General features: G+C 37.7%; 1 protein-coding gene across 5 annotated transcripts in view; it reads left to right on the top strand.

Moving 5' to 3' along the window:
* The window catches only part of SMARCA2 (SWI/SNF related, matrix associated, actin dependent regulator of chromatin, subfamily a, member 2), a 120,857-nt gene that overhangs the window by 57,452 nt on the left and 47,179 nt on the right, over positions 1 to 16,226 (top strand). For all 5 annotated transcript variants that reach the window (XM_039567257.1, XM_039567254.1, XM_039567256.1 and 2 more), the window contains 9 exons: positions 151 to 261; positions 1,783 to 2,025; positions 2,316 to 2,429; positions 4,445 to 4,552; positions 6,979 to 7,065; positions 7,964 to 8,010; positions 9,374 to 9,540; positions 13,165 to 13,328; positions 14,056 to 14,283. In XM_039567257.1, the coding sequence (XP_039423191.1) occupies positions 151 to 261; positions 1,783 to 2,025; positions 2,316 to 2,429; positions 4,445 to 4,552; positions 6,979 to 7,065; positions 7,964 to 8,010; positions 9,374 to 9,540; positions 13,165 to 13,328; positions 14,056 to 14,283 (1,269 nt within the window). The remainder of the gene's footprint in view (positions 1 to 150; positions 262 to 1,782; positions 2,026 to 2,315; positions 2,430 to 4,444; positions 4,553 to 6,978; positions 7,066 to 7,963; positions 8,011 to 9,373; positions 9,541 to 13,164; positions 13,329 to 14,055; positions 14,284 to 16,226) is intronic.

The following is a 16,226-nucleotide window of genomic DNA, read 5'->3' as shown; positions in this document are numbered from 1 at the left end:
GCACTCTGCGAAGGTCTGGAATTACATCAATGTATTATTTACTGTATGGTCGCAGGTTCATGTAGTTGCTCATCATCTGCTAATTCATAAAAACAATGTTTTTTCTTCAACAAAGTAGAGAATAACAACTCACATGTCTCTCTCTTTTAGGGTACACCTGCAATGCGCCGCTCACTTGTTCCTCAGCTTCGAAGTGGAAAATTTAACGTTCTTTTAACTACTTATGAGTACATAATAAAGGACAAACATATCCTTGCTAAGGTAATTTTAACTATTATCTCTCTACAGCAAGACCCAGACACCTTCAAATGGTACCACAAAACACATTTTTGTTTTATAGGGAAATTCCCAGTTGTTCTGTCCTTCAGTAAAAGTTAACCCTTTCATTTACTTTCCTGTTCCTCATTTTTTGATAGAACTTCTCTGTCACAGTTCTTCCTTATGTAAACACTAGGATTTTCCTGAATGTGGCCAGGGGACTAATTCCTCTGTGCAGTTCTGTCAGTACTGTATCCTGTCTGTCCTTGGAAGAACATTACTTTTCTCACCTCTGCATAATACTCAGCCTAATATGCATCAGTGACTTTCAATTTTTTCTGTTATTTCTGTCCTGACACTCACTCTTATTAGAGACCTTCCAGCTACGTGGTCACTTTTCCCCACGTGACTAAATAGTTACCTATATCATGAATTTGGTATCCAGACTAAAGAGTCTACACATTGCAGTTCCTAGGGGCTCACTGACTGTCTACAGGTAGGTATCAAGTACGATGAATTAAAATGAAAACTACAGTACTATAAGACTATTTCATGTGCACACAAAGCAGACTAAGGAAGTATTTGGCTATACAGAGAAACCGTATGGTCTTCCTGAGTTTTGTTGTTCATTTTCACTTCATTTTTGTCTGTTACATGCTGCCTATTTACTGCATGTTACTTGTTTGTCCTGTCTAATACAAAGGCAGTGCATTTTCTTAGCATCATTCTGAATGCTTGAAAACAGCTTGAGACTACCTAATGTTCCTTTTCCCCTATTTTTTCCCACTCTTGCTGAAAGGTAGGAATGACAGCACTATGCCACTCATCATGTCCTGGGAAATGGAATTAGGTAGTACCTCTAAAAGTACAAACTGAGGCCTCCTAGTCATATGGTCAGTGTGACACTTGCGTTAACCGTCCATGTTGTAGTGCGGATGGTAACAGAGAGTTTGAACAACAGCTTCCAACATCTGCTGTGACTGCATTTAAGATTTCATATTAAGAAATAGAAGCTTTGGTTGAAAGCGAAATAACGGAGATGATTTTAATTATGCTGCTTTGTTCTCAAGGGAAAACACAGGATTAGCTGAAACAAAGTTCAGGGTTGCTGTTGTTTGTGAGCATACTTACTTTATCTGAAAATGCTTTTGTCTCCTTTCAAGGTTCTTGTTACAGACAGATTTATTTGGAGTTTATGCGGTTTCTTTCTTCCACTGTGAACCATATTCTGGCCTTGAAGAGCCAGTCATTCTAATCTCTTTCCCAGAAATGGAACGAATCTGCTGTTTGCTGTTTCAATTGCAGTCAGAATTCAACATCAGATTGAGCATACCTAGTGTTTGTCTCTATGTTTGCTGCTAGCAAGGACACTGATAGTTGCATAATGCTTGATTTGGCTTTCTTCAAGGTTGAGACTGACTAATGTTTCAGGCTTTTAAGTATTTTTGTTCTATACATGTTGGGAGGAACTTGACAAAGTCTGGCCTGTTCTAACTTCGCCAACTTTTCTTCTTTTTCTTTCAGATTCGGTGGAAGTACATGATAGTAGATGAGGGCCATCGAATGAAGAACCATCACTGCAAGCTGACTCAGGTCTTGAATACTCACTATGTGGCCCCTCGGCGGATCCTGCTGACTGGGACTCCTTTGCAGAACAAATTGCCTGAACTTTGGGCTCTTCTCAATTTCCTTCTTCCAACCATTTTCAAGAGCTGCAGCACCTTTGAACAGTGGTTCAATGCTCCATTTGCCATGACTGGAGAAAGGGTACTGTGGCAGTGTTTTTTAAAAGATCAGAAATAAACCACTTTGATGAAAACAGAAGAGAGCTTATACAGAAGGATTAGTGTTTGAACTTGCTCTGGTACTTAGGGATTTAACTAACAGACCCCTTTTTTATAATACCAAAATTTTAATGTTTAAAGTGTATTTTTTGACCCAGTCAGTTTGGTTGTAAGATGCAAGTAATTATTGCACATTCTTAACTTTTCATGTGAAAGAAGACATTACCTAATGTACTTGAGTTGCCTTGTAGTGACTTTTATAAACTCCTCTAGGTGGACTTAAATGAGGAAGAAACTATTCTGATCATCCGCCGTCTCCATAAAGTGCTTCGGCCCTTCTTGCTGAGAAGATTGAAGAAAGAGGTTGAGTCTCAACTGCCAGAAAAGGTTTGCAATGAGAGGAGTTCTGGAAAGGGTGTAATATTCTTTCTATGCATTAAGTAATGCCCCTTTTTCAGATTTATTTTGCAGAAGAGGACCTCTTTAGTATTTGTTTGTGTATACCTCTTCAGAGAAAGCTGGTCACTGAGGAAGCCTGAGTACCTGAAGTTTCTGCATTCTCAGGATTCCTCACCAACTTTAAATGTGTTTGTTGTAACCACTGTAAGATATGCAACTTCTTTCTATAGAGTCTGGTTTCAATTTGTGAGTCAGCCATACGCTGAGCATAAAATTCTGTCCTGTATCATACTCCTTGAACTGGGCTGAAGCTAGTCCACTGAAATTCTTGAAGGACTACTGGACTTCATAAAGCAGGCGCAATTGGTCCTGCATTATCATTCCAGGAATTGTGTGAAGTCTCTTGTTGAAATTACACCATTTTTTAAACTCGTGGCTTTTAAATTCAGAACTTAAAATTATTTTCTGATTTCAAAGGTAATTGTTTTTATTTCTGGGTAACTCATCTTGTCCCACTGTGTCCTCCTCTGCAATTCTACATCCCTCTTCCCGGAATAACAACAGCAACTAAATAAAAAAAAGTAAATTTGAAGGTGTGATAAGGAAAATTTGGTTTTAAGGTCAACTGGATTTAAAACCATACCAAACTGTAATATTTGTAAGATGTGTTATAAGCTGACTGGCTAAATGAATTAAGAACTCTGTACAGATGCTTAGAGACAATACAAAGAAAGGCATTTAAAAATTATTTTTCATCTTTATAATCATGTCAACACTACTGCTGTGGCAAATTTTTGTTCCTTCAAATGTCAAATTTCAATACCCTCAGAAGGCATTTATTTGAGAATAAAACATACTTGCATTTGAAAATAATACCGAAATCAAGCCACTGTGTTTGATAAATCCAATAATAGGCTTTGGAGAGGGAAAATTTTCAAGTTGCATACACACTCATACTCAGAAGGCTATGTTTCTTTTTGTTGCCATCATCTTGAAAAAAGGAATTCATCCAACCCTGAGGACTGAACTTGGGGACTGAAGCCTGTTAATAAGGTTCATTTGCTTTTGCTAATCTTGGTGAAGAAGCCATTGAAGAAAGTCACTTGTCTTTAAGGAGTTCATACTCCTGTCTTTCTGAGAAGAAAATATCTGATAATTTTCTTCCCTTTTATTTATTAAACGTTAGGAAGCTTATGCTTTGTCTTTTATTCACAGCTTGAAGGATTTCTAGCCACTAGTGTGGTTTTGTTATATTACAGTTTTTATTTAACATAACTTACTAGAAACATAGTGACTATAATCCAGACATTGGGCAGTAGAAAAAATGACATAAAATTGGTGTGTGAAGTCTTTGTGTTACTGTTTTTAAATCTAGTATGCAGTCAAAAAATAAATAGAGTTTTAAAAAGCTGAACAAGTCAGGCTGAATGTAGGGGTCATACAATACTGTATTAATTCCCTGTGTTTTAGTGTATGTTGAGAAAATGGCATATTTCTGTGACAACCTAGGTAAATATTATGCCAGTTAGACTCTGCGAGGGATTCTTAATTGCTAGATATACAGTGATGATATTTTTATAATGCTTTGCTTAGTATTTCTATAAAGCTTAACAGACACAATAAATTCCATGGGTTATGAAACACAAAATACTTTTTTAGTTGCATGTTAAATATAAAATCAGTTTTAAATTATTTTTAGATTTTAAAAATTACAGAGTGAGAAATAAAGTATGTTTGGTAATCCTGCAGTTGCATCGTTAGGATCCAGCTGTCTCACTGCAGTTGTGACTAACAGATAATCTTTTGAGATACTCATTGCTGTGCTTGCAGTTGGAGTGCTGGTTGTTGAAATTTTATGTGGTGTTATGGTACAGATAAAAGATTAGTAAGGTTGTTTTGTTTTGTTTTGTTCTAGAATGACAAGAATCTGCAGTTAGATCCTACTAACATTATTATGTCATTGTGTTTATGGTTTTTGGTTTTGTTTTTTTTTTTTGCACCAGGTGGAATATGTGATCAAATGTGATATGTCAGCTCTTCAAAAGATCCTGTACCGTCACATGCAAGCCAAGGGAATCCTTCTCACAGATGGTTCTGAAAAAGACAAGAAGGTATGAAAGAAAAAAAGACTAAAATATAAAGAAAATAATGTATTATGAACATGTTAACAATTTGATTTCTGTTTTATAAAATTAATGTGTAGACTCTTACTGCAGGTATCTGTCATGGGAAGAGAAATCTCAGGCATGCCTTTCAATTACAAGGCTGCAGCTATTCACAAGGGGAAGATACTGCTTGTATTCAGTGTAGTTGCAGCGCCTTTCTTCAAACAGGCAATGTTTGAGAAAAGACTGCATTTCCCTTGGCTGAGTTTAATTCAATAATATATCTGAATAATTGTGATTGTGGCAGCAATGGTGACAGAAGGTCATTTATCTTGTCTTTCAGAGCTATTAGTTAAGTCTTGTTTCAGTCAGCTAAGACTGTATGCTTGTGTTCATCCTTAAAAGATGTCAAAATTCTTCAAGAGATCAGTAAGATTCAAAGTCATATAATCAAATTTAGACTGTGTGTTAGTAAATGTTGGTTATGCTGTCATGGGATTTGATCGAGTCAATACAGAGTAAAGAATTTGCCACTCCATCAACTTTTCACATAATAACAAATTTGAAATACTGTAGTAAATGTGAAATACTTTGAACAGACACTGCAGAATATCTAGAATGTAACAGTTTCAGTTTGTACCCTCTTGTGTATATTGCTAATGCAGTGCAATCACATACAGTCTTTCCATAATCCTTTTTCAGGTTGCATTGGTATAGTGGGTGATTTTTCTATTCAGTATCTTATTTTACCTTCCTGGTTCTTTACAGTCAGATTGTTTTCTTTGCTGGTGCTTAATTAAACTCCAGACAAAGGATTTTTGCCTTGGATATTGAAACTCATCTTCATAGTTCGAACATTTTTTAGACATTAATTCGTGTTCCTCACTTGTGTTTTTCAGCAGTTTTTCAGTTTGATGTCTTTGTATTTGTCCTAAAATTTCATTTTGTATCACAGTCTTCTACTTCCTTCCTTTTCTGATCTCTTTCTTTTCATCTGCTCAGAAGCTTCTGTGTATTTTGTCCTACCTGTTTCTCTACCTGGCTTTGTGTTTAACCAGTTAAAATGGCCTTTGCTGTTTTCTGAACATTTCCCTTGCCTTCCTCTCTCCCCAAGGGACTAAAATTTTGCCTTTCTTGCAACCCTTTCTTAACTAATTTTTTTCTTTAAATGTTGAATCAAGGTCTGTTATCACTGCTGCCTGTTGTCAGCAGAGGGAGGTGGTCATTAAGACCGCTTGGCTTCAATGATCAAACAACTATTGTGTTAGGAAAAAATCTTGTCTTTCTGCAGCTCTGGCCTGGGCCCAGCTGAGATTAGAGACAATTTGCTAAGACGGAAAGCTCTAGGAGATTATTTTTATAACAAATATGAACTGCATTTTGGAGCAAATGTGAGATGATCCTGGAAAGAAAACCAAGTTTTAAATGTGTGGAGTGCCCCCTTCAAATAGATAATAATCTCTGCTCTAGATGAAAGTTACGATTTCAGTGTACTTCCTAGAAAAGACTAGAATATTGCTAGTATGTATTATGGTCAAGTAGTGTATTTTCCCTTGGTTTTAAAACTTGAAATTGGTAAATTGTTTTGGCTGAGATTTTAAAAATAAATCTAAATTAGTCATATAGTAAGCTTGGAATATTGATGCCACTCTGTTTACATTTATATAAAATGACAACAAAACAAAATGGCATTTGAAAGCAACAAGATTTTGGCAATGTTAATGCGATACAAATGTTCTCAAACTTACATTGACCAACTGCAGTTAGTTTTAAACCATACAGTTTGTTCTAGCACAGCTGACTGATGAGTGTCCTGGTTCTACACCATTAACTGTAGTGTGTGTTTTGAGAATATACTTCCATAAATAATAAGACGACTCATGAATTTGGTGAGCTTTAACATTTTTTTACCTGTGGCCTGATGTTTTACTCGGGCTGGAGTGAGAACCCATATACCAAGTTAACAGACTGGAGAAGTTACTGTGGAATTGAATAGAACCCAGCTAGAATGATTTCCTCTTAGACGGTTCAGACACTACGGAGTTTGTATGGTTTCATAATAAACAGTATAAATAATCAGGACAGTAGATGCTCTGCTTCCCACCATGAATATGGCAGGTAGAAATGTAGTGCGCTTCATGGATTACTTCCAGGTCTTCCTTTTTCATTACAGAGCATCCTTACGACAGATGACAGCAAGACAACTGTTCTGGATTTTTGTTGTTTTGGTTTGGTTGGTTGGCCTGGTTTGGTTTTTTATCTTTGGGGAGTTTTAATGGTTTTTTGGTTTCCTTTTGGTTTTGTTTTTTTTATTAGGGATGCAGTGTTTGGGTTTGGGATAAAAATATTTTAAAAGGTTATATTTGTAAATATATTAATTAATTTAATCATTAATTAATTTATCATTTGATTTGCATTGTTTGTACCTGTAGGGAAAAGGTGGAGCAAAAACTCTTATGAACACTATCATGCAATTGAGAAAGATATGCAATCACCCATACATGTTCCAACACATTGAGGTAAGACTGATAGGTTAGGTTTTGAGAGTTGTTTTTATTCAGATGGCTAAAATAATCGAAAACTGCTGCTAAAGCTTATGTATATGGAAGGGGGCATTTCTGTCCAAATAATTTATACTGGAAAGGAAAGATTTGGAAAAAAAACATTTATTATAGTCAACAAGTGCCATCTTTGTATTGATAATCCAAAGTCTAGTTTTAAAGTATTTAATTTTATGGAACAGTGTCTTTAAAAAGTGAGGGGTTTTTTTGTTAATTTAAGACAACCCAGAGCAACTTAGTATCCACATACACCAACCTTATGACATACAGACACTAGTTCAAAATATCATGTGTAGAATCTTTGTAATTAGCAGACTGCTAATCTTCTACAGTGCCAATTAAAATTGTTCTAATCCATCCATCTTGTTTTTTCAGCAAAAATGTACTATCTATATAACATCTCTCAATAGGATCTAAGTACATAAATATATCTGAAAAGATAGAAAGTGTCATAGATATCTATGTTTATGAAAATATAATTAAGTACCTACTGTGATGTATTATTATTAATTATTATTATTATTGTAGTTTTCATTCTTCGTTATCTTGTATGCTGAGTAATTAAACTGAGTAATTTGCAGATGGATCGTCTACTAATTAGTGTAAGTTAGTTAGTATTCTACTGTATTTGTAATCTGGTAAAATGTATGCTGCAGAAGTCACTTCTTCATGAATTTTAAATAATAGTATAGGAAAACATTAAGCAGAGCACTGTTGCCACAAGGTGGCTTCTGAGAGTATGAACATCATTGAACTCAAACCTCAACACTCATATATTTAATTTGATTTCTATAAGAAAGTGTAATTTTTGGTTACTGTGTAGTTTGTAATATGTTTATTGCTTATAACTTTGCAGGAGTCCTTCGCTGAACATCTGGGCTACTCAAATGGTGTCATTAATGGGTAACTCTTCCTGTTTTTCCTCCTGTCCATAGTGTTGTATTGGAATTAATGATCACAGTCTTTTTCTGGAAGCTACATGTCAGCAAACTCAAGCAGTTCATACAAAGGCAGAGGAAGTACAGGGCACATATGTAAATCAAAACCTATTAGTACTAGAAGTGTTACAAGATCTTTTCATGACTGTCCGACTCTTTCACGATGGCAGGCAGAAAAGACTCGTGTCTTCCTTTCCCCTTATTTTGGAATAATACACCATTTGAAATTCATTGGGATGACTCTAGAGATATCTGTTAGGATTTTCTTCTCTCTCTTGTTACTTTTGCCTTCTACTTTACCTTCTTTACTATCTTTATTCCAAATTAAAGTAGCATTTCTTCCATTATCAGAAATGAAAAAGATTTGTTTTGTTTTTCTTGACACGTTGGGCAACTGTCAGGTTAATAGATGCTTTCTAAACAAAAAATGTATATCATCCACCTAACTTTCTTCCTGTATAGGTGTTAATGACAATTCTTTTCTTTTTTTTTCTTACCTAGTGTACCAGGCTGTTTGTCTCCTTAGCTAGAATACCAGAATACTTGTCTCCTAAACAGTTTAGTCTTTGGCTGATTACAGATGTGTGCATATCAGAAGGCTCTGTACCTTCTGGATTTTGTACCATTGCTAATGATAAGTTGTATTTTGAGAGTACAGACTCAACGTTAGAGAAAAGTTGCATGAAGTTTGTTTCTCTAAAGTATATCACTGTGATGCTGATTTAGACATCCTGTTTACTTCTGCTCATTTTCTGTTTTATGGGTTGAATTTCAGTGCTGAGAGTCAATTTGGAATTCTTTGCATTAGAAGACAAAAGTGTAGCTAATCAAAGCAGGTGAACACTGTTCAGGACAACTAAAGTTGTATGGCTAAAGAGTATATCCTATGTCAGACTCCTGCCGCTGTCTCCGTATATTAGTTCAGTTTGCAGTATTTCACTTCCATGTGCGTAATAGTTGAGTGGAAAGGGGGTTGTTTCCAACATACGACCGATGCATACAATTTGAAACTGCAGTTGCAATTGAAAGTTGTTTTTAATGCCAGTTGAAAATTAAATAGCAGGTGAATGTCTTAGCTTATACAATGCTTATCTGGCTGAGAAATAACGTTTGTTTTAATAAATAATGAAAAAGAATTGAATTTCATAAAGATATTCTGTGTGATTGAAAGTCAGGACAGATTTTGTAATTGAAGAAAAATCAGGAAATTATTAGTCTTGTTTAGATTAAGTAAATTAGTCTTTTTGTTATATTCTGACATGATAATGACTACAGACTTTCAAATGGGGGCTTATTCTGGCATTTACTGTGCTGCTTCTCTCCAACAGAGCTGAACTTTATCGGGCCTCAGGGAAGTTTGAACTACTCGATCGTATTCTACCAAAGTTACGAGCTACTAACCATCGTGTGCTTCTTTTCTGTCAAATGACATCACTCATGACCATTATGGAAGACTACTTTGCATTTCGAAATTTCCTTTACCTGCGTCTTGATGGTAAGCTAAATGCAGAAAAAGGATAAATAATAAAGTAGGAGGTAGCATCCTTCATTAGTTTGGGCATGGGAGCCTTGGGTTCTCCTCCCAGTGTTTCCGTAACAGTGCTGTGTTATCACTATACAAAAGTGTAAACAGGTTCGAAACTATTTTATAATTCTGCAAGTGTGTTTACCATGAAATTATGGCAGTAGACCCTTCAGGGGCAGTTTACTAGAATTTCCCATATTCTTCCAGACAAGGTACTGAGAAAGACATACTTTTGCTTCTGTCGGTAGAAGTAATTTTCTCTGTCTCTTTCAGTGTTTTCTTTTATCTGTTTAACCTGCAGACCATTTGGTCAATGGATTCTTTTGATAAAGACTCAGGTCCATTCCAGGAGTGCAGATTATGTATAAATTTGCTGCTTAAAGGCTCATCTCTTTTTCACACAGGGTTTAAAATCCAGGGTCCCCATTAGTCATCACTATTTAAGTTGCCTGAAAGTATTCTCATGATAAGAGATGATAATGCCTCTATTCCAATGGAATAAATTCATTTTTATCTGTTTAAAATTCAACTGCTATTCTTCACGGGATAGCTGAATTTCAGCATCGTGCCTGAATTTCACAGGAATATAAAAAGCCTCAATTTCTTCATATGTAGATATGTTTTATTACGTTAAATAAAAAGAGGATTTAGAAACATTGTAGATACCAATATCTTTATTTTGTTTAATATCTCTGTTGAGTGTTCAATATCTTTGTGCATGATCTGGATGAGGAGATTGAATGTACCCTCAGTAGATTCAGAGATGACACCAAGTTGGATGTGAGTGTAGACCTGCTGGAGGGCAGGAAGGCTCCGCAGAGGAATCTGGACAGGCTGGATCAATGAGCCAGGGCCAGTGGTGTGAGGTTCTACAAGGCCCCATGCCAGGTCCTGCCCTTGGGTCACAACAACCCCAGGCAGTGCCACAGGCTGGGGCAGAGTGGCTGCAAAGCTGCCCACAGGAAAAGGACCTGGGGGTGCTGGTGCCAGCAGCTGAACATGAGCCAGGGTGTGCCCAGGTGGCCAAGAAGGCCAATGGCATCCTGGCCTGTACCAGCAACAGTGTGGCCAGCAGGACCAGGGCAGGGATTGTCCCCCTCTACTGAGTGAGTACCCACTGGAGAGGCCATACTGCCAGTTCTGGGTCCAGTTCTGGGTCCTGCGCTCCAGGAAAGCCATGGAAGTGCTGGAGCGTGTCCAGAGAAGGGCAACAGACCTGATGAAGGGTCTGGAACACCAGTCCTATGAGGAGCAGCTGATGGAGTTGAGGTTGTTTAGCCTGGAGAAAAGGAGGCTGAGGGGGGACCTTATCACTCTCTACAGCTCCCCAAAAGGAGGGTGTATCCAGATGGGGGTTGGGCTCTTTTTCCAGGCAACCAGTGACAGGACAAGAGGACACAGTCTCAAGCTGCACCAGGGGAGGTTCAGATTGGACATTAGGAGGTATTTCTTCACAGAAGGGGTGATTGGGCACTGGAATTGGCTGCCCAGGGACGTGGGAGAGTCACTGTCCCTGGAGGTGTTTAAGGAAAGACTGGATGTGGCACTCAGTGCCGTGGTCTGGTTGACAAGGTGGTGTTTGATCAAAGGTTGGAGTCAATGATCTCACAGGTCTTTTCCAATCTATTTGATTCTCTAATTGATTCCTGCAATTCTATGAAAGGAAAACTAAAAATAGTGAATCCCACCTGAGTCTTAAATCTGTTTGAAAGAAGTTTCCATTTTGGTCTTCTTCCATGTTGATGATCTCTGCCTCATACTGAGCTTATTAAATAGTGGTCATTTTTACTTAATGTTTTATCTCACACATTATAGTATTACTAATGCCAGCAGCATTTATCAGAATACTTTTTTAACAGAGAAGCAATGATTTAAGATAAATATAGAGAACAGTGTAAGTGAGACTTGAAGTTTCTTCTGAATGTTTTTTAACAGCATTTTAAATTGACTCTTAGCTTCACACTTTATTCAGAAGAAAAAGTAATACCAAGAAATAGTCTCATCTTTTGCAAATATTAATGAACGTGAAGTTGAACCAATATTATCCTTGAATGTAAAATGGGATTATGAAATGGACACATAAATGAGCTGTCTCACTGTGCCATGGAATGACAAAACCGTCTGAAGAACATATTAGCATGCTAAGAAGCCCCTCTTCACACCTCTGGCCTGCATGTGTTTTAAAACTTCTATTCAAGAAAGATAAATTACATTGCATTTTAATTGTTTTAGATTACTTTACATCATGTATTTTTGAATGAATTATTTTTCAGGCCAGAATGTTTGTGGCAAGACATAGTATGGTAAATACACCTCATTGTCTTTTTCGGGTCGTTCATTAAATTAGATAAACCCTTTCTCTTCCAGTTTCATAATAACAGATATCTTCTCTACATGGATCCAATCTATCCAGGTTCTGTCCAGCTGTCTTCTTGCATGGAGTATTTCCTACCCAATTCATGTGTTTATTGTGGGGTTCACTGGGTCAGCAGTGGGCCGGCAGTTTGGCTGTGTGATTGTGGTGTTTACAGGTGGCATGGAGTTAATTTTCCTCCTAGCGGCCCATATAGTGCTGTGCTTTGCATTTGTGGCTCAGCAGGGTTTGTAACACCACCAGTGATGTCACACAGTGTTTGGCTATTGCTGAGCAGCACTTGCAGTGTCAAGGCTTTCTCTCCAAACACCCCTCACCCCCAAGGCCAGCAGGCTGCATTGAATTGGGACCCAGATGAGACAGCTGACCCAAGGTGACCAAAGGGTTGTGAACAGCAGTAAAACCTGAGGGAAAAGAAGAGGATGCAGGGACATTACTTGTTACAGCATTTGTCTTCCCAATTAGTCATTACAGGCGTTGAGGCCCTGCTTCCCAGGAAGTGGCTGGACATCTGGTTGCTGATGGGAAGTTGTAAATAAATTCCTCCTCTTGTCCTTGCGTACACGCCTTTCACTTTTACTAAGCTGCCTTTATCTCAGCATAGGAGCTTTTCTGTCTTATTTCCTCCCCATAAACTGCTGAGTTTGGGAAGGCAGGGGGTTGTATCTGGAAACTAGCTGGGGAACAACCCACCATAGTAGTAAAAAAAATTTTGTAATTTCGTCTTCTGTACATATATCACCCTCAAGATGGGACATTTTAAGAATTCTCAGTCTTTTATTATTAACTATGACTCCGAAGGCAAATAGTGACATTTTGATAAATCTCGATATAAGTAGTATAAGTATTTTAAAAATATTTAATGTTGCTGTAGCCAGAAGGCATTAATCAAAACTAGAGCTCTCTTCTGTTTGTATATATTAGCTTCAATTGAAATTTATGTGAGTCATAAAAAGGTATAACAATGTTAGCCAACATTTTAAGATCTACTTTAGGAATGTCAAAACAAATGCATTAGAAGAGACCTTTAGAAGTCCATCTTGTAGGTGTGATAGGCAGTTGACCTAAACATTCATGGCCAGTGTTACGGAAAATGTGTCAGAGGTGTCAAAATGTAGTGCATTAAAATAACCCTTTCCCATGTACTTTTAGCAACAGACGTTGTATTTATATTATTGCAGTTCACATCTTTATTATACAATATTTCTATTTTTTTTTAGGCACAACAAAATCAGAGGATCGAGCTGCTCTGTTGAAGAAGTTCAATGAACCTGGATCACAATACTTTATCTTCTTACTGAGTACAAGGGCTGGAGGGCTAGGCTTAAATCTCCAGGCTGCTGACACTGTTATTATCTTTGACAGTGACTGGAACCCTCATCAGGTTATTTTTATTTTCTTACCTTCGTGAAATGTGCAAAGAATACATGATGCTTTTTTGAGTTGCTTCTTTAAATAGATGATACAGCTTGGGATGAAAGGAAAAAATCCAAATAGGAGATAAAATGCTTCTTTGAGAGGAATTAGTGAGGCAAACTGCCACAATGAGGAAATGTTTTGGTTTTAATTGGTTTGCTAGTTCTGTGCCTGCATATATATTTTATCTGAGTCTCGGGGTATCCTCTGTGCTAGGAGTGTTACAAACCTGCTTCATTTGTATAACTGGACTCATTCTTTAACCGTTAGGATACAATAACCAGCTCCCTAGTCTTTGGTAGATAGTTTGCAATACTTTAGTAAAGGCTATGCTGAATGCTACCTGTCTCACAAAATTCGGTGACCGTGTGAGTGCAGTAGTCTTGGTCTGAGGCACTGATCTTACTCTGGTGGTTAGTAGTAAATACAGATCACCAGGAAAAGAGGATATCGTACCACTTAGGCTTATTTGAAAAGGCCAGAAGAGGTAACTGAATTATGTCTTTGCCACCTTTTTTTTTCTTTTTGTAAGAAAGTACGTAACTATGTGGTGTTTTCAGCTGTTGTGCAAGTATATGCAAATCACATCGTACTCAATAGCAACATGTAAAGTAAGGGAAGCAAGACTAAGAAGAGTTTGAATATCTGTGTTCACTCTCTCTGTTAAGTTATTCTCTGTGTTCTTTGCCTAATAGGACTTGCAGGCCCAGGATAGAGCTCACCGAATTGGTCAGCAGAATGAAGTTAGAGTCCTGCGACTGTGCACTGTGAACAGTGTGGAAGAGAAGATACTTGCTGCAGCAAAGTATAAGCTGAATGTAGATCAAAAAGTAATTCAGGCAGGAATGTTTGATCAGAAATCTTCAAGCCATGAACGGAGAGCGTTCCTACAAGCTATACTGGAGCACGAAGAAGAAAATGAGGTAAGGGAGTTAGAAATAATTGCTAAGAGAGAGTTTCAGGAAGTACTGACTCTTCTTTTATTCGTCATTTACAAAGATTGTCATAACTCTTGAAATTAGAAATGTCATTATAATTCTTACCATCCAGTCAGAAAAATAACTTAATTTTTTTCTTCTTTTATGGTCACAGTAATAGGCTGTAACCTAGTGGTTATGATGTCATGGTTATGATTAAATCTTAGTGTAGAATTAGGCATTGAATTGTAACTTAAAACCCATTTTGGCAAACAATTGCATTCAAACAAAGTTTTTCCAGAACAGATTACAGACCAGCTCCTAAGTCCAATATATATGTTAAACTAGGCAGTTTGATTTTCAGACATGCTGAGCAGCTAGTACTACCTAGTTTCAGTCTTGAAGGACATGGTTATTGTGCTTCTTTTGGAACCTAGTTAAGAGTTAAGATCTGCTTTGATGTGCCTTGGGCTTAGGACAAGCCAGAAAGTAACTGTTTCTTTCTGGTGCTGTGTCCAGCCTGAACTTCTCATCACCACTTCCTCTTTGAGAAATAACTAGCTGTTTAAAAACAGCTGTCAAGTCTTTCCTTACAATAGTGGTAAGTGAGGTTATAGAGTCATTGAGTGCCTGTCTTTTCATTGTGTTCTTCTGTGGAACTGTGAGTGTGGAATGATGAACCTATTCTTTCACCTGTCACTGCAAAACTCTTCTCTTAATTGGAGCAAAATTCAGTATCAGTGTGCCTTGTATGTCTGAATAAGGTGCACACTGATAGAAGATTCTGTAGCCTGTGTTTCACTGGCATCCTTCATTACATGAAGTAAAGTTTCAAAGATCGAGGAGTTTAGTTCTTCAGTCATTAATCCTTTTGTGTAAACTCTGCATTGTGAATATAGAAAATGTCTCAGTTTTGGAGACAAAATTTTAGGAGGAAGCGCTCTGGAATGATTACCTCCTCCAAAGGGAAAAGGGCCTCCCCTCTTTGTCCGTCAGTGGGACAGGTCGGTAACAACAAGTGAAAGTGGAGAAAAACCCCAAACTGTTCATTAACACCAAACAAAACAGGGTAGAACAGGAAAAAACCCCTCAAAATACAACAAATGCCCAGAGAGGGAACAAACACACGGGCTCGGACCAGCCAGGGCCACCCCACAGGCTCCCTGGACTGGCGAGGAGGGAAAGGAGGCAGTGAGGCAAGGGAAGGGAAGAGAAAAAAAACAACAGAACCTTTTTCCAGCTGGTGGCAGCAAAAGAAACCCAAAGAGCAGCACAGCGCTCCCGGCGCACTCCCTTCCGCACCCCACGGAGCCCGAGAGCCCCCGAGCCGTTGGCCCCCATCCATTGAACCGACCTGCACCCAGGTCCTGTGGCTCCGGCCCTGCCCCCCGGGTCCATCTTACAGACAAAATGTCCTTGGGCATTAAGCAGATGGTTAAGGAATAAAGCATGAGTAAGATGAAATTTTGTATTGTTTTAGTATTTTTCATAGAAATTAAAGAAGAGTGGCAAGCATTTTTATCAGTGATTGTCTTTTATTTGTGGTGTTAATGCAGAAATTTGATGATATACATATGTACCACTTTTCATTAAGTAAACCTGTAGTTCTAAAGCAACCCACACTACCTATACGAGTAGATAGATAAACTTGATACCAGCAGACATTTTCAGTAGTCCTATGAATTTTTTTTAAATTAGGTGTGCATTTGTTTCCGAAGCATTTATCTGACAGTGTTTCAGAAGTCAGGGCTGTAGCTCAGGCCTCTGTGACATGCCTTATTTTGTAGATGACTTAAGAACAAGTTGTTTCTTGTGTGTTGTTCAAATATACTTGGTCTCCAAAGAAAGCAGATTTTTAAAAAGTTTCTTTTCCATAGCCCAGTATCAGTCTTTACAGCATTTAAGATGCTGCAGAATGACTTGTAGCTGAAGCTTTCAAAGTAATGCTT

The sequence above is a fragment of the Corvus cornix genome, chromosome Z (genome assembly GCF_000738735.6).
Source record: "Corvus cornix cornix isolate S_Up_H32 chromosome Z, ASM73873v5, whole genome shotgun sequence".
In the NCBI taxonomy this organism is placed as follows: domain Eukaryota; kingdom Metazoa; phylum Chordata; class Aves; order Passeriformes; family Corvidae; genus Corvus; species Corvus cornix.
The sequence above is the reverse complement of the archived record's forward strand: the minus strand, read 5'-3'. Positions and strand labels throughout refer to the sequence as shown.